The sequence below is a fragment of the Lampetra planeri genome, chromosome 11, assembly GCF_965212315.1.
Source record: "Lampetra planeri chromosome 11, kcLamPlan1.2.h2, whole genome shotgun sequence".
Lineage (NCBI taxonomy): Eukaryota > Metazoa > Chordata > Hyperoartia > Petromyzontiformes > Petromyzontidae > Lampetra > Lampetra planeri.
The window spans coordinates 2,304,330-2,323,547 of NC_136117.1; the positions used below are offsets into that span (position 1 = coordinate 2,304,330).

Sequence of the window (19,218 nt, forward strand, 5' to 3'; positions counted from 1 at the left end):
CCATCAACATAAATAGTCAGGGTGATGTTTGCCTGGTCGGATGGCCGGTTGGTGGATGACCTTTGTCTTGGTGATGTTCAAGGTTAAGCCAAGTCTCGTATATGCAGAGTTAAATACATCGAGGGTCGTCTGGATGTCCTGCATGGAGTGAGTCCCTATGCAGCAATCACCCGAAAACTGCAGGTTGTGGATGTCCTTTGTGGTCAGTTACTTCTTTGCCCAGAAACATCCGAGGTTGAAAAGCTTCCCATCCAGCCTCGGCAGGTACCACCACAGTATGCACTGCTGTAATCATAGCAGGTCCCACCACAGTCAGTATGCACTGCTGTAATCATAGCAGGCACCACCACAGTCAGTATGCACTGCTGTCATCATAGCAGGTGATCACCACCGTCGGTATGCACTGCTGTAGTGAAAGCAGGTTCCACCAGTCAGTATGCACTGCTGTATTGAAACCAGGTACCACCACAGTCAGTATGCACTGCTATAATGAAAGCAGGTGCCACCACAGTCGGTATGCACTGCTGTAGTTATAGCAGGTCCCACCACTGTCGGTATGCACTGCTGGAATGAAAGCAGGTACGACCACAGTCGATATGCACTGCTGTAGTCATAACAGGTACCACCACAGTCAGTATGCACTGCTGTAGTGAAACCCGGTGCCACCACAGTATGCACTGCTGTAACCATAGCAGCTACCACCATAGTCAGTATGCACTGCTGTAGTCATAGCAGGATACCACCACAATCAGTATGCACTGCTGTAGTTAAAGCAGGTACCACCACAGCCAGTATGCACTGCTGTAGTGAAAGCAAGAACCACCACAGTCGGTATGCAATGCTGTAGTGAAAGCAGGTACCCTACCACAGTCGGTATGCACTGCTGTAGCAATATCAGGATACCACCACAGTCAGTATGCGCTGTTGCAGTGATAGCAGGTAACCACCACAGTCGCTATGCACTGCTGTAGTGATAGCAGGCACCCCCACAGTAGATATGCCCTTCTGTAGTGAAAGCAGGTACCACCCCAGTCAGTATGCATTGATGTAGTGAAAGCAGGTACCACCACAGCAGTATGCACTGCTGTAAGCATCGCAGGTACCACCACAGTGAGTATACACTGCTGTAATGAAAGTAGGTTGCACCACAGTCGGTATGCATTGCTATAGTGAAAGCAGGTACCACCACAGTCGGTATGCACTGCTGTAAGCATAGCAGGTACCACCACAGTTAGTATGCATTGCTGTTATCAGAGCAGGTGTAATGCGAGCGTAAATGGGCAGGTCGGATGTGACGATCCGAGAGGGAGGAGTCAGGGTCACGTGGGGGAGAAGTTATAGCGGAGAGACAGGAAGACATCTGGGAGCAGTCGAGGGAGTGATGAGGGGAGACCACGTTGGGTGGTCGCCGTGCCTCAGCCTGGTGGCTGAGGGGCTCATGACGGCGCCAGCCAGCGGGGTGGAGGAGAGTATGGGAATAGAGACAGGGAGAGGCCACGCAGGGCAGAGGGTGGAGAGTGGCGAGATCGCCACGCGGTGAGACTCGGCACCGTCGGCCAGCGGTGACCGGGCATGGGAGGAACGGGGAGCAGCGGTGGAGCTGCAGTGAGAGCAGCTGAAGGGCTGCACAAGGAAACCTGCAGCGGAGCTGCATCGGAGTGGAGAAAGGCTACGGGAGCGACGGCAGCTGTCGAGCTGCCAAGCGGGGAGGCTCTGAGCGAGGGCCGTGTGGGACAAGTTGTAAGAACCCGAATAAAGGACAACGGAGACAGACACAGTGAAAAAGTCCTTTATTACACAGGTACAACCACAGTCAGTATTTACTGCTGTAATCATAGCAGGTACCACCACAGTCAGTATGCACTGCTGTAGTGATTGTAGATACTGCTATCGAGTTGGTAGATACTGCTATATAGAGTTAGTAGATACTAAAACAGTCAATATATACCACTACAGTCAGTAAATACTGCTACAATCAGTAAATACTACTATACAGTCAGTAGCTACGACTGGCTCAATCGATACTACTGTACAGTCAATAGATGCAACTACAGAGTCAATAGATACTATTTACTCTGTTGTATGTAGGGTGTGTAGATATATATACCTACGCGGGGGTAAATATATTTTCTGAGGGGGGGGGGGGTCGACAATTTTCGCAAACCTTTTAGATCAACTATTTACCCCCCACTTTCTCTAACTTTTTGGACTCCTGCAAGCCTCTTATAATTTTGTTGGTGGAGAAATGGACAAACGCCCCATTGGGCTTTCACAATTGCTTAGTATCTGTGTATATATATGTAAGGTTTTTAAGAGAAGTTTTGAAATATATTTTTCGCTCGGGCAACGCCGGCTACTTCCTGCTAGCTAGTTATATAATTTACCCTACATTTTTCTCATTGTCAATAAAATTGACAGGGACTTTATGGACGACCTGTTCATTTAATCTTCACACGCTCCCAGGAGCACCAAGCTCGCTCACTCTGAAACTCCCCCACCCCAGTTCTGCCCCACATGCCCTGGAGAGGAGAGAGGTCCCCGCCCACCCTTTCGGCCCACGGGCCTGGGGAGGGAAACAGAGAGGGGTGGGGGGGGGTGCGAACTCGTGCTCGCATGACCAGTCTAGAGGGCATGGAGTGAGTGCGGCCACAGCACCGCTTTGCCAGAACATTTCATTAACTCCTGGTACAAGACAGGAGCCGTACCGTGTGGGTGGTTTAAGACGTGGGTTTTTGCTCTTGTTGATTACAGCTTCACTCTAACCACTGAAGAATCGGAATCACGGGGATTTTGTACTTGTGAGATGAGAGGTGAAGTGTGGGGAGCCGAAAGTTTTCAATTCTCCCCGAGTTCAAACTGAATTTTTTTAAACGATGTATTAACAACGACTTGGAGAGTCTGGCAGCAAGATGGAGTGATCAGGTTATCTGACGGAGGCGGCTGGTAGAGACACGTCAGTAGAGCACGGGTAAATGGAGGCTTGAGGGATGAGCGGCATCACCATATGCAACTGCATTATACACGTGTGTGTGTAGTGGCGTAATGCGCGCAGGGTTTGCAAACAGCAGTTGCATTCCTGTACGGGGTTGTAAAGTGAGGTCAGGTCAGGACGAGCAGGTGCAAGCGTGAGGCCTTGGGAGACAGCAGAGACGCCAGCAATTATCGAAAGAGGCAGTGATTGGCTGGCTGCAAATGCAAACACGGAGTCGGTGCCAAGAAGGCGAGAGATAGAAGCGATAAGAGGGGGAGCATGTGCATAAGACACCGGGAGGACACTGGCTTACGAGGGTCACCCGAGGACTCGTAATGAGGAGGGGGATATAAGGGGATGTGCGAAGCAATGGAAGTTTAACTTGTGCCTTTCTAATTTTCCAGATATACAAACGTAGACATAGCTTCAACCGAGATGATGGATTCAAATTGAGCAATCATTGGAAGGATGTAATTAACCAAGTTAAAACTTTAGCTGCCGTGCAGTTTACTGCTAGACAGCCAGTTTAGATTTATTTTCATAATCATATCCATATTCCCAGTCTGTTACCCCCAGCTTCACACACTACCATCACCATTACCACACGTTGTTTCAGCTTGCGCAATTTAACCCCCGGGCAGCATAACAAAAGGCTGCTTAATCTTAGCTTCCTTATCTATTTCTGCCCCCAGCATTACAAAGCTTCAGTTTGAACTCCGTACGTTGCGCCCACCCCGTTCCTCACATCGTGGCCTCCCAGTCCACAGTTCGCCCACACACTCACCATGCCCTCCCCCGCCCTGCTTGTGTTGCGCCCGAAACGTCGTGATTTAATTTAGTTGTTTTCATTTATTTTATTTTATTATTTACCTACGTGACTTTACGGAAAAAACCAAAGAGTACAATGGAGGGGAGTTGGTTGGAGAGGAAGAAGTGAAGAAGTCAAGACCAGAGAAGTCCGGGACCTCGCCCTCCACACCTGGGGGCACGGGCGAGGTTGGATTGGAGGTGTAGTTGTAGTAACAGGCTAGCGGAGGAGAGGGTAGCGGAATCCTTAGTGTGAGTGTGATAGGCTAGTGGACAATAGGCGAGCGGGATATCAGTGTGAGGCTAGCGGGGTGAGAAGCTAGCGGAGTTTCCAGTAAGAGGCCAGCGGAAACCAGGCTCGTGGAGCCAGAGAGCATCCGTGACAGGCTAGTGGAGCAAAAGAGGGAGAGTTCGCGTCGGGAGTACGTGGTGTTGAACGTGAGGAGCCTCCATGTGGGAGGCTAACCAGTTAAGTTACACAGGAGAAAAAGACGAAGTTGTCCGCATGAATGAACGCCATTACACGTGTGTAGTGACAGCGCCGACTCCTGTACATCAGCAGTAACTGCAGTGGACACTTAGCGCACATGCCGTTGAGCCAGCAGGGCGGAGGAACTGGGGCAAGGGTCACGGTAGACCTCAGAGGGAGGCCCCTGGAACCCTCTAGTGGGTTCGAGAAGGGAAGTGCAGCTAGGGTGGAGCCAAGCCGCGCCGAAGGGAATAGAAACTTTATGGCGGGACCCCGGGGTCCCATAAGCCCCCGGCTCTCGTATAAACTGCATTGCGACGTCATTCTATGTCCGTTGAAGGCTAACGATACGGCAATCTATTCCTCTCGACGAGCTCTATACGATGCGATAATCAAAGTTTCAAAGTTTTGTTTATGACTACGGCATTCGTCCTCGTTGCGCTTGGACGACATGACGACAGAATGATCCGCGCCAGGTGGGTCGTGGCGTTTCTGTGCGCGGTGGGACGGAGTTGCCAAATTTTTAAAAAATTAATTACGATTTTGACTTCCATTTATTCGCGACCCCGGGGTCCTGCCATGAGGTTCATATAAGCAGCGGAGAGCGAGAGCTCCGGGCTCTCGGTTCTGGAAGTGGACTCGTCTCGTCGTCGTCGCCGCCTTCACCCGATCATTGCGCGGCCGGACAGTAGTTGGCTGTCTCGGTCGACGCCGTCAGTGCAATGTGGACAGGGTGGTGTCTGGGCCAGGCAGTGTAGCAGCGTGGCCGAGAGAGAGGAGGCCGGAGTTTGTGGTGTGAACTAATAAAAAGAGAGACGGTGCCTCCCGCGACTACCTCGTCTCCAACGAAGTGTGTGTGCCGCACGCCACGCACACACACGCCTCGAGGAAGGAAGAAGAGACGACACTACACGTGTATAAATATAACACCATGAAGGAAACGCCTTTTGGATTCGTGTCTTATTCTGCCAAAGATGCTCACAAATTTTTGGCGAGATTCCAACTCTCAAATACCCCCATGAAAGGCATTATAATGTTGGGAGTGTTTGCAGGGTTGCTCTGCCCTGTTCATGGAGCCTTCCAGTTCGCCTGTGCGCAGGACAGTCAACACCATTGCCAGGCGGGAGAATGTGAATGAAAAACCACACACTGGGAATTTCCCAAATCTGTGTAATTAAAACTGTTCTGAAGAAACGATTCCAGGTATTAACATGTTCTGCATTTCAGCAAGACAAGTCGGGCAGCATTTGTTGTGCCTCAAATTGAGACACCTGAAACGATGGCAGACAAATTTATATTTTATTTTTGTAAATGTGTAATTCTGTTGCATCGATGCAGTCATCATGCGGCATATGGGGAGACGTGTGACCGATTAAAGAGAGTACTGGACTGGATTTCGTACCCACCACATTAACAGGATCCCCGACTGGACAGTTACGGCCTGTATGTACACGCAGTGTTTGTATCACACTTTGGCTTCTCTAGTTTACAACCAATAGTGCTGCTCACATGTGATTTGTTACAGCAATAGAAAACAGGTTACACAAAGCGTTAAATTGCACTTCAAGCATTAGAAAATAAACAGCACTCGTGTCCGTGGTTATATGTACGAAATACGTACATGATACAGATTTCAAAGTTTTGGAAATGCTAAGTTATTCACATATGTAAATGTTATTAAACTATAAATAATAAAGGTTTTTGGGTTAGATCGTGTAAGTATAAATGTGTCGAAAGCCTCCACCACCCAATAGTCAATTAGTAAGGGATTTGTCATGTAAACAAGACGCCAAATAGTTACTTCAGCCCACCGGTGTGTTGGAGAGTAAATCCACAACAAATCCAATACACCGGTGGGCTGAAGTAGTAACTATTTGTTTTGTTTACGTGACAAATCTCTAATTGGCTGTGTCGGGTGGTGGAGGGTTTCCACACATTTATATTTCTGCGATCTAATCAAAAAACCTTTATTATATTGGTATGCTTGCCGTTGCTTCCACGTGCAATGGGAAACCGCACGACAGTGAAGTTTACAAAGCATTATACTGCTCATTATATAGAGCCAACTTCCCACACATTCAGTTATATGACTACGGCTGACCTTTTCAGTCATCCAGGAAGTCGTGCATATTCCTGCCCATTGTAACAATGCGTTAATACAGCATTTCGAAACCGTTTCCTACTCAGTCAGGCAGGCTTCATTGGTCCAACCGGTGGACAAAACACAAACTGCTCCCCGGTGGAAAAAGGCACCATGGCACGCTTGCCATTGCTTCTGAAGACCAAAAGATATGGTAACGACGCTCGATGCAATGTGTATTAAAACTAAATGCAAAGAAAACGTATGCATATTTGTACTAACATTACCGCAAAACCACAAGGCCAAATGTTCACAAATTCATGAAGCTGTTCGAAGGGTAAGGTATGAAAGTGTATTATTGGTCCCATTGCATGGGTATTGGTCCCATTGCATGGGTGTTGGTGTAGAACTTTAAAAGCACTTCACCGAAGGAACCTATTTTACATTGAGCGAGCTTCCTTTGATTCGACTTTGTGTGTCCATGGTACAGAAATGTATGCGTTACTTCCAGTGGACCTGTGGATTTAACTTAGTGCAATATTAATCCCATACTTAGGTTAGCATGTATAACTCGCGATTGGAAGGCTGCACGTTGAAATCCCGGTTAGGGGTCGACTCAGCTTATCACTGCACTGGAGTAGTAAAATTATTACCACTAAAAGTCAAGAGTGGTAGTTTTATGAATGCGCCCGGCTGTCTGCTCCCCACTCACCGAGTGCTACACGGCAACATAACAGGCAGCTTTCATCTCCCAGAAGGAATGGCATCCCGAGTGGAATAATACATACAAATGAAACTAAGCTGTAAACTATTAAACTATGTTTTATTTTATCTTGCCAGGTAAGGCCCACTGAGCTATGTAGATCTTTTTCAGGCGCGACCTGGCCAAAATGATAGCTCAACGAAGTGGCTTATCATGTGGAAATTTCGAGCAGCCAAATACATCGATTCTAAAAGTGGAGGGAAAACCGGTGGACCCGGAGAAAAATCCATGCTACCACAGGGAGAGATATGGAATTTCCTCAACTGACTCAGGGCCATCAATAGATTTAAGCTCTGTCCCATTGTTTGAGAAGAAATAAAACGTTATTTAGCGTTTACAAAATGACTGTAAAGTCATAAAAACAAAACATTAAGTGAGCAGAACATTCACAGCAGAGACAACTCATAACTGGGAAGAGTTGCTGACACTTGGAAAATGAATAGTTGAAAAAGCGAAATGGTGCTGGTGGAGTGCGGTGGCGCTAGGAGTGGTGGCGCTGGGGGAATGGTGGCGCTGGGGGAGTGGTGACGCGAGGGATTTCGGTGGCGCTACTGGACAGTGGTGCTGTCAGAGTAGATGATGCCCTCGGCACGGATTCTTTCCAGCAGGGGTTGGTAGATGCGAGGCTTTAGAGGTATCACCATGCCCTTCTCCCAGATCTCTCCTGCAGTCATACAGGGGGCTACGTGTCAGAGCATCACACACTCACAGATCTTTACCGGTAAACAACATCTCATCCGTCAGCCTACAGTAATTATATATTGATGGTTGCTAGGGTTAAGAGCCATTTTTGGCTAGTCTTGACTTGTGTCTCAGCACCAAGCTGTGTGTGTGAAACGAATGCTTATGGGTGTCCAGGGCGGCCTGGAATTCCATTATTAGTTTACTTCCATGTCACTGTAGTCCCTATAGCATATGTTGGGAAACAATGTTGTACACAACGCATGTTTTGTGAGAGATCTGTTGATTGCAAAATTAGTCTAAATGTAAATCAGGGTTGGGTAAATCCAGGCTTTCCACCTCGGTGGCTTTGTCTCTCCATGTGAACAAATCAATGGATGTGCGCAAAGTTACATGTGAATGCAGAGGACTGTAAAACACGTATTGGGCTCTGCGTGTCCTTAAAAAGCTTGGAGTTTGCCAATCGCCGCTGCACACATTAGTTGTACAACTGTAAGTTGTCTCACTACATTCAAACATTGGGTATGGCATTGGTCCTCCATCCATAGGAGCTGTAAGGCTTCATATGAAACGTCTGACATTATGAAGAAACTCCTAGTCAATTTAATTGGAAACGTTCTCACCACTGACACAATGCCAATTGTTAGTTATTCTAATGGCATAGGCCGAGGTGTTAGTGTGCCTTTATGTCTCAAAGCAATGCATTCTTTCTCTCCCACCACAGGTCTGACCAACTGGTGTTGTCTTTATAGAGTTGCCAATGTGGAAATCGTTGTGTTTTTATATCTCAAAGTTATTTTATCATCTGAGCAGGGCAAGGAATTGAGCAATTCAGCCAATGTGCCAGCTCATACTGAATTTTCTGCTGACTCATCCAATACTCCCTCATTTTTTAAAATATATATAACCTGCCACTCTACCTAGAGCTATGCTTACTTCCGGTATCGCACCTTGCTCGATATATCCCGGACTAGGAATAGCGACAGCACTGAGTATTGCATAGCCGTCAAACGAATTTACAGCGTTAAGCGCTGGATTCACATCCTGATGAAATTAACCAAAATTGCCTCCTTGCTATCGGAGGCAGTGGCACGATTTTCTGAACACTGGCACCAGGAGGGACATTCGCCATCGTGTGCATGGGACCCTGCATGCATGCGTGCGCAAGAGCGAGCTTTGAGCCTTGTACCGCTGAGCACCATCTTGGCAGCGATAGCGCAGGGGTAGCCCACGGTCTTGGCCATGGCCGAGTAGCCGTCGCGGTCTCCGTAGGACACCAGGTTCACCACCGTCTTCTCGCGCACGCCGGTGGGCAGGCGCACGACCACCTCGTTCCTCAGGATGACCAGGTCACGCTCGTCAGGACCTGCGCACGCCGTACGCACCGCCACTGCTCAGCACCACTGCACGACCTCTATCGGACGGCGTTACCAGCATCGACTTGATAACTGAACAAATCCCTGCGCTTTCCAAAGTCAGCAAACGTAATTTTGATTCTATTTTGTGCGACATATTTCATTTTTGGAGCTAAATTTTACTTTATAGTAAATATGTAATCATGGCCAATGCCATTGCACTTTTGCTTATGCCAAATCCTGCAACTGTTTCAGAGTTGACACCAGACCTCCACAATCTGCTCTTACATAATACTACCCTCTGGCTTGCTATATATTTATATGTTACATGCATGCAATTAGCGCATGTGCACAAGTGATAATCTTTGGAATATTTATGGACAATGTTGTAATGCCACCAGAGGCCACACTCCAGGAGGGTAGAGGCAGGGACTGCTCATCGCACACTGGGGATCGCATTCGATCTTTACCTCACCTTCCCCGCGCTGCTCACTCGGCTGTCTGCTCCCCACTCACCGAGGTGCTACACGGCAATAGAACGGGCAGCTTTCACCCCCCAGAGGGAATGGCATCCCGAGTGGAATATATACAAATGAAATTCAGCTGTAAACTATTAAACTATGTTTTATTTTATCTTGCCAGGTAAGGCTCACTGAGATATGTAGATCTTTTTCAGGAACGAAGTGGCTTATCACGTGGAAATTTTTAGCAGCCAAAAGTGGTTGGAAAACCGGTGGACCCAGAGAAAAATCCACACTACCACAGGGAGACGCATACAAATTACAAATATACAGCAGGTGCCAGGACCGGGATCAAACCCACGACCTCCTGCATACCATGGCGAGGCAGTTAACATCTCGTCACAGCAGCGCCCCAAACTGCCCTACCAAAGGAAAGCCGCTCCTCCAGGTGGGCGGCCAAGGCGTCGACGAGGCTGGGGGCCTCTCTCACTAGCTGCGCTCCCAGCAGCCCCAACCTGAAACAGCACCAAGCACAATCCGTTCATGGCTCCTGTCCTGGTCTTCCCTCCCTATGCCTGTTTACTCCGAGCACCTGAGGTCTGGATTCCTTGCCAGCTTGTTCCATTCTGTTGCTCGCTCCCATAAACGCCACGCCTTGTTCCGTTCTCACAACTCCTTCCCTGACAGGCTTTTTCTTTCGTCGTCTCCCCGATTCTGCCCGCTTTCTCCCTCTATCAAAGACTTCACAACATGAACTGAGCCCATTCCTCACCGCATACCTGGACCATCTCAGTCTTTGCTTCTCTGTATGTATGTATGTTTGTTCTTCCTTTGTACCATACGTAACCGACCGTGCTAATTGGAGGTGATATCACTCAGGTAAGCACTACTTCTCTTCTCATTTTGAGATGTTCCAGAAGACTATAACTGTAAAAACTCCTGCCAGCTCAATATGGAATTATGTCACCTCTTGCTCAGGCTGCCAGTAGAGGTGAGCAAGACCCCAGTACTGTTACTGAGCATGAAGATACTTTGCTTTGACTTGGCAACACAATGCAGTTGAGTTTACTTCACATTAGCAGACATATGGTACTGTAAAGACACAGTAATATGCATTAAACCAGATTTCAAAGTTTGGCCAGTGTAATTTTAAGTCGAATAGTCATTGATAGTAACAATGTTTACTTTATTTACTTGGGAAGGCCTCACTGAACCTCAAGACGTTTTCAGCAGGGTACTCTACAGGGCTGTTTGACCAATTACACTCGTTACTGTTTTTAATTGGGGAAGATTAACTGTTCATGTCTATAGAAAATCCACGAAGCACTGTGATAAGTGTAGTTATAGGCATTCCGTTACCACTCTTGTCCAATGGCCATCATGTGTCCTACCCATGCCCACTTGCCTTTCTCAGGCAGTCATTTTGGTAACCGTGATTTGCGATTGTTCTCTGATCACATGCGTTGAACTCTCCCTCAGCATAACCCCCTGGCGTGCATCGGTGCCGCATACCTGTCAAGCCCTTATTAGTGCCTACCTTATTACAGACAAATTCAGACCTTATTGGTCACCCATGCCCATATAAATATTAACGTTCATCCTAGAAAGTCCCATCAAAAGGGACAAACACAAATAGACACATTCTTTTGCCCGTATTGAAGCGGCTGTATGCCGTATGGACCTGAAAACTCAATTTCCCTGTACAAGAATACAGGTAAACCATATGGGTTGACAGGTATGGTGCCGTGCTGTGGAGCGGCTTCGTGAGGCCTCTGCGTGCGTGTTTGGGCGCGAGGGCCCTGATCTCACTGCTGCAGGGCACGCAGACTCTGCTCGTTGCCGCTCAGGCGAGCCAGCACGGCTTCCTCCAGGGCCGCCCCTCCCTCGTCCACGCTCAGCACGGAGCACATCAATTGCCTCTGCGCGACACAGACACAGCACACGCGGGCATGTGTCGCTATGATGTTCGTCTACCCAGGAAAGATTTGCAGAGCATCAAGACTCTTTTTCAGGAGGGTCCTGCCAGGTTCATGGTAGGGAGCGACATTGCCTTGTGCGATCCCAATTGAGTGATTTTGAGGTATTTTTTCAGCATTGGTATATATTGGCTAATGCCAGTTACATTTTGTTGCCAGAAGAAAGGGGAACACCTATACTCCTATTTTGGTACTTGGCAAAGGAGGCCCCATGATGTAGCTGCTCACACCGAGCTCTCATTACTCTGATAGTGCATTGTCTTTGGGCTGTACACCTTTTGGCGTCCTCTGGTCTAACACCTTTTGAGACTAGGCTCCAAAGAAAGCTGTCTCTGGTGTGGACCAATCAGTTTCAAAGACAATGCATATATTATCAGAGTATGTTTTCTGTTTGCATTCTGACCACAAGTATTGTGGTTAATGCAGACATGATTCCTTGTAAAAGGTTTCAGTTTGGTGTTTTAACATCTTAACACCTGTTTTGTTGCCAGAAAAAAGGGGAAAATCTATTCTCATTGTAGGTTTTTTTTTGCTTTGGAAACCACAGAAATCTGGAGGAAACCCATGCAGAGCAGGGGGAGAACATACAAACTCCATACACAACGGCAATCGAGTCGGGAATCGAATCCAGCCCCTTCCTGCGAGGCACGAGTGTTACCACTGCGTCACCCTGCTGTCCTGTACAATAGGGAGATGCAATTACCAACGAAACGTCATACTCAAAGATTGTAAATGTTGTGGTTTCACGCTTCAACACACCGGTGGGCTAAAGTAGTGAACTATTTGTCTTTTGTCAACGTGACACTTTTTTACTGATTGGCCGTGTCGGGTGGTGGAGGGTTACAACACATTTATAAATAACGCGATCTAAGCCAAAAACGTTGATTATGAGAGAGAATATATTGGGCAGAACTCCTTCCTCTATTTACACACCCACATATATATTTTTTAGAGCGATTGGTTTTCCAGCATAATGTTACCCAGCAGCATTTGCTTAACAAGCCTGACTGCTGATGACACCCAGGAAGTCGAGACCGGTCCAGTTTGCCGCTGGACGACATTGGCCTAAAAAGCCAGGTGTCGGCAACCTGTGGCTCCGGAGCCGCATGCAGCTCAATAAAGACTGCTTCGTGACCTTATTTATTACAAGCCACTGTCTAGTGTTCACACACATTACAGCTTTTGAAAGAGGTTTTTTTACAGAATTCAAAAAAATGGCTGACCCCTACACTAGGCCAATGGGACTAAATATATATATTTATAAGTGAAGACAATGAACGTAGTCCTATGTATTATATGCCTTTATCCATAATGCTTTACAACAACACATAACGAGATAAAAGATAACGATGGGGGGGGGGTGGCAGGGGAGCAGGAGCAGAGCGGAGGAGCATGATGCATTGAAGCGGCGACCGCTTTGTGTTAAGCATAAAATATGCACCCTGCTGCTTTACAATAGTCAATAAAGACCCCCTGATATAATTCAAGACGAGTAGGCCATGTGTGCCATGGCCTTCTATCGGGGTCCAAATTTTCCAAATATAAAAAAAACCTACTAATTTCTCAATTGGGATTACACATAGCAGCAATCATCACCCCTAATGGTAGGCTACTGCCTATTTACAGTCCAGGTGCCAATAGCCACTTTGTGCCACCCCGGGACAGCTGCCAATGCGGGGGGATGCTGTTTGAATGTTTGAGATGAGATGTGTTTTAAAGTGCTTTGAGTTTCTGAGGCCTTTAACCCATTCCCGTGTTTCTTCTGATTACGTTCTGATTACGTATGTGTACGTCATTGGAACGGAATCGATGCTGAATGGAATCGAAATTAAAAGACCATGCGGGAGGGCGTGTGGCACAGTTTGGCACCAACTATCAGAGTGCGGTTGTGTCGCTACAGTTCTATGCGGTGAGTACAATGTCTTTAAAAACAGCGGCGCCATGCCTCTCTTAAATAAAATTAACGTTAACCGCTTGCGTGTTCTGAAATACAGAGGTGAACAGGACATCCCCTTTCCTGCAACTTGCAAACATCTCGGAAAGGGAAAGCGTTAAGCGCCATACGAATGTAATTATTATTATAGTTATGATTTTAAAGAGGGTAAAGTGTTTGTGCTACGCACCCAAGTGAGAGCGGGAGCCCCGGGCTGCAGGGCCGCATGTGGCTCCGTGCTGATCAGCCCCAGCTGCACAAACGCCTTGGCCACTCTGCAATAGCCCTGCACTCGTCCACAGCACAAGCAAAAACATCCACACAAACACACAGCAACGTATCAGCTCTCTTTCCCATCATATCTTTACCCAAGCTCGTATAACCCTGCTCAATTCAATTAAACAGTGTTCACGCTTATCTGTTACAACTCTGATGTTGCTGGCCCACATGACGTTTTGGGCATTTGGGTCTGTGCTCAGCAACTGTGTTAAGGAAAAAAAGTTTAACGATGCGGACCTGCATTCACACAACGTATTCGTACAATTTACAAACGTGGAACGTACTCTCTGCCTATCAAGATACGCAAAATAGATCACCATTACACTAACCGTGACGTCATTTATATTCATCCAAAAAAACCTCACTGAGTCTCAATATTTTCCCTTCAAGGGGATCTTGCATTGGGATATTTGACCAATTCCTGTATTTGCCTGTGGGAGGAAAGTGGAGTTCGTGGAGGATACCCACGTATGTGAGGGGAAAGGCTGGAGGGAGTGGATGAGGTGGAAATATTTCCATGCGAGTCAGACGTGATATGTTAGGATGAGCAACGGCCACCAGCCTCTTGTGCACCGTCTCATAACGTGCGATACATGGATGTGACGCTCGTGATGTGAATCGTAACGGACTCGCGTCTACGTAGCGCACCTTGTAGCGGAGGGTGCCTCGGAAGAACGTGGTAGTGTCGTGCACCCCGTAGTCCTTGACGTAGCTCAGGCTGTCCCTGTTGGGCACTCCCTCGAGGCTGAAGCCAGGCATGAAGTCGATTGGCTCCACCGCATCCAGCACCGAACCTCCAGCTGGAATCTCCACCACCTGTGGGGGCACAGCGCACATGACGTGCGGTGCTTGGCACCGCCATCCTTGGTCTCTGTGTGTGTGTCCGTTTCGCCCCCTGTCTGTCTCTCTCCCTCACCATGTGCTCTTGGGAAGGGATTCCTGTTGCCACAGCTCCCCCCTCCAGTGCTCCCCCACCATTGCAACCCCTACCTCTTCTCTTCCAACTCCACCCCTGTCATGCGCAGCGGTGATCACATGACTATGGCGGCCTGCATTTCTCAAAATATTCGGATGTACATTTTTTTTCCTCGATGTAATTGGGCCAACTAAAAGAAAAAAAATTCAGCCGGTATTTTGCAAAGTTGATTTTCGAAGCACCCTGAATTTCAATCGATCCCTGCGCTACGCTCCGTGCTGTCACCTGTCCGTGTCTTTGGAAGCGAGCGGGGTTGATGGAGGTGAGCAACACCCCGCGTGGGCTCCAGCTGAACTTATAGCGGAGAGGGTTGTCCGAGAACTCTGGTGCCGAGAGGCCCCCACAGAATGACACGTATGACTCCACCTACAAAGACACGCATTAACACACACACACAGATATAGATTTACAAAGACTACCCATATAGCCTTTACCAGACTGTTGGGGTAAGTGTTGTTATAGCGAGCATCTATGAGGACCAATACAGATTAACACACACCCCTTCACATTCACACACATGCTGCACATCACAACAAAGACAAGGATCCCCCGTACAGCCTTAACAGTGCTGTTAGCGAGTGCCTATGAAGGCTGGCACGGCACACGAGGGGAAGGGTAGCCAACACCAAGCCTAGCCGCCTTTGTCTCCCCAATGCTGATGTTAACACACAGCACCAGGTACTTATTTAATGCAGAGTCGACGTACGGGAGGCTCAGGGCAAGTTCAAATATTCTCCACTTATTGGTCGTGAGTGGGAATCCATCTTGAGGAGATGGGTTAGTAGCACAGTGCGCTAACCACTACACTTATTGCTCCCCACACAACAACAACGGCCATTCGACACTGATATGTGGTGATGTTCCCACGGCGCTTCTGCCAGGCTAGGTGCACTCCAAGGCCATGTGAAGTGTTTAAGGCTTGCTGACAGGAGGTCACGAGACAGACCAAGGTTCCATGGGTTAATGGACTGAGATGACTGGCAGATGGACTGTGTCCTGTATTGTGCTAACTTTTATTCACACTTATACACATACCCACATACAGTGAGGGAAAAAAGTATTTGATCCCCTGCTGATTTTGTACGTTTGCCCACTGACAAATAAATTATCAGTCTATAATTTTAATAGTAGGTTTATTTGAACAGTGAGAGACAGAATAACAACAACAAAAAATCCAGAAAAACGCATGTCAAAAATGTTATAATTGATTTGCATTTTAATGAGGGAAATACGTATTTGACCCCCTCTCAATCAGAAAGATTTCTGGCTCCCAGGTGTCTTTTATACAGGTAACGAGCTGAGATTAGGAGCACACTCTCAAAGGGAGTGCTCCTAATCTCAGCTTTTTACCTGTATAAAAGACACCTGTTCACAGAAGCAATCAATCAATCAGATTCCAAACTCTCCACCATGGCCAAGACCAAAGAGCTCTCCGAGGATGTCAGGGACAAGATTGTAGATCTACACAAGGCTGGAATGGGCTACAAGACCATCACCAAGCAGCTTGGTGAGAAGGTGACAACATCTTCTTGGTTCTTTCGGTAAAGTCACGTAGAAAGGAAGTAATAAAATAATAAAAATAATAAAACAGCGTCTGACGCTGTCACCTCGACAGACCTGGTTTTCACCTGAGGACGGCTGCTTGCGTTGTGGCCGAAACGTCGTGAGAACTGTTTTATTATGTTTTATTATTTTTATTATTTTATTACTTCCCTTCTACGTGACTTTACCGAAAGAACCAAGAAGATGAATCCCTGCAGTCACGAAAGCTTTAAATCGAAATTTAAGGTGACAACAGTTGGTGCGATTATTCGCAAATAGAAGAAACACAAAAGAACTGTCAATCTCCCTCGGCCTGGGGCTCCATGCAAGATCTCACCTCGTGGAGTTGCAATGATCATGAGAACGGTGAGGAATCAGCCCAAAACTACACGGGAGGATCTTGTCAATGATCTCAAGGCAGCTGGGACCATAGTCACCAAGAAAACAGTTGGTAACACTACGCTGTGAAGGACTGAAATCCTGCAGCGCCCGCAAGGTCCCCCTGCTCAAGAAAGCACATATACATGCCCGTCTGAAGTTTGCCAATGAACATCGGAATGATTCAGAGGACAACTGGGTGAAAGTGTTGTGGCCAGATGAGACCAAAATGAAGCTCTTTGGCATCAACTCAACTCGCCATGTGTTTGGAGGAGGAGGAATGCTGCCTATGACCCCAAGAACACCATCCCCACCGTCAAACATGGAGGTGGAAACATTATGCTTTGGGGGCGTTTTTCTGCTAAAGGGACAGGACAACTTCACCGCATCAAAGGGACGATGGACGGGGCCATGTACCGTCAAATATTGGGTAAGAACCTCCTTCCCTCAGCCAGGGCATTGAAAATGGGTCATGGATGGGTATTCCCGCATGACAATGACCCAAAACACATGGCCAATGCAACAAAGGAGTGGCTCAAGAAGAAGCACATTAAGGTCCTGGAGTGGCCTAGCCAGTCTCCAGACCTTAATCCCATAGAAAATCTGTGGAGGGAGCTGAAGGTTTGAGTTGCCAAACGTCAGCCTTGAAACCTTAATGACTTGGAGAAGATCTGCAAAGAGGAGTGGGGCAAAATCCCTCCTGAGATGTGTGCAAACCTGGTGGCCAACTACAAGAAACGTCTGACCTCTGTGATTGCCAACAAGTACTAAGTCATGTTTTGCAGAGGGGTCAAATACTTATTTCCCTCATTAAAATGCAAATAAATTTATAACATTTTTGACATGCGTTTTTCTGGATTCTTTTGTTGTTATTCTGTCTCTCACTGTTCAAATAAACCTACCATCAAAATTATAGACTGATCATTTCTTTGTCAGTGGGCAAACGTACAAAATCAGCAGGGGATCAAATACTTTTTTCCCTCACTGTAGCTCTCATACATCCACATCCATTCATACAACTGTAGCACATGATTCGCTGCTTTTTTATCATTGTCTATAATTATTAGGACACACTAAATATACATGAAGACCCAAACACCGAATATATACATTTCCACTGTGTACAATACCCACTTCTCACCTGGTAATGCATTCTGTATTCTCAACCCATTCTTTGAAACCACCCACACATCTACTGTTAGACGTCTATTCTCACCATGGTTATTGGCAACCACTCAGCATTGCCCATACCTGGCCATCCATCTCCCGGGCTTGATCAAAGCACTTCATGGCCAGCATGTGGTCGATGCCAGGGTCCAGCCCCACCTCATTGACGACCGTGATGCCTGCATTCTGGGCACTGAGAGAGACGACACGCATCCCACGTTCCCCGTCAGCTACTGGCGCACAAGACCACGGGAAGAAAGTGAACGGGACTCAACGTTATGCCATAGGGATGCTGCCATTGGTGTGGTCGAAATATTGGAGATAGGTTTTTGAAAAATCCACCTTGTCATCAGACTCACGGCAGAATGTACATTTTTCTTTGGGTCTTTCGGTAACGAACCTATCTACATGACATACATTAATGCACATACATCTATGTGACTTTACCGAAAGACCCGAAGAATATGAATTCCTGCAGTCAAGAAAGCTTTAAGTCAAGAATGTACATTATTAATGCACATATATAAAGTACATACATTAATGCACATACGTTATGCATGTTAATTAACTGTGAATAACCAAACCAATAATAGATATTTATTTTATGATAACAGGTTTTCCCCTTTTTTCTGGCAACAAAACAGGTGTTAAGATGTTAAAACACAAAATTGAAACCTTTAACAAGGAATCAGGTCTGCATTAACCACAATGCTTGTGGTCAGAATGAAAACAAGAAACATACTCTGATAATATATGCATTGTCCTTGAAACCTTGAAACTGATTAGTCCACACCAGAGACAGCTTTCTTTTGAGCCTCTGGTCAAACCAGAGGACGCCTCTGGTCTAACACCGTTTGAGACAAGGCTCAAAAGAAAGCTGTCTCTGGTGTGGACATATCAGTTTCAAGGACAATGCATATATTATCAGAGTATGTTTTTTGTTTGGATTCTGACCACAAGCATTGTGGTTAATGCAGACATGATTCCTTGTAAAAGGTTTCAGTTTGGTGTTTAACATCTTAACACCTGGGGAAAACCTATTATCATATTTTGGTACTGGCAAAGGAGGTCTCATGATGATATCTATTTTTATTTATCTGAAAACATTAACCCCCCCCTCCTCTGGTCTTCGCCCTTGATTGGCTCATAGGTGATGACATCGTATTATCCCTCTATTTAAGACCGAAACTGGAGGAAGATTTCTCCTAAATTCTGGCAGGTGTCTGATGATGCTAGTTGTAATGACCGGCAAAACTTTATGGTACTCAAATTGTAAATTTTGCATGTTGACTCTCCAACACACCGGTGTGCTGAACTAGTGACTCATTGGTACGTTTTGTTTAAGTGACAAACCTTACAAATTGGCTGTGTCTGGTGGTG

The 19,218-nt window shown here is 46.8% G+C and overlaps 1 protein-coding gene across 5 annotated transcripts in view; it reads right to left on the bottom strand.

The window, feature by feature from the left end:
* Positions 1–5,529: 5,529 nt before the first annotated feature.
* The window catches only part of AASS (aminoadipate-semialdehyde synthase), a 50,494-nt gene continuing 36,805 nt past the window's right edge, over positions 5,530–19,218 (bottom strand). For all 5 annotated transcript variants that reach the window (XM_078598613.1, XM_078598611.1, XM_078598612.1 and 2 more), the window contains 8 exons: positions 17,923–18,031; positions 14,977–15,117; positions 14,424–14,591; positions 13,687–13,782; positions 11,397–11,506; positions 10,014–10,102; positions 8,961–9,137; positions 5,530–7,754 (listed from right to left, as the gene is read on the bottom strand). In XM_078598613.1, the coding sequence (XP_078454739.1) occupies positions 7,639–7,754; positions 8,961–9,137; positions 10,014–10,102; positions 11,397–11,506; positions 13,687–13,782; positions 14,424–14,591; positions 14,977–15,117; positions 17,923–18,031 (1,006 nt within the window). In that variant the 3' untranslated portion in view covers positions 5,530–7,638. The remainder of the gene's footprint in view (positions 7,755–8,960; positions 9,138–10,013; positions 10,103–11,396; positions 11,507–13,686; positions 13,783–14,423; positions 14,592–14,976; positions 15,118–17,922; positions 18,032–19,218) is intronic.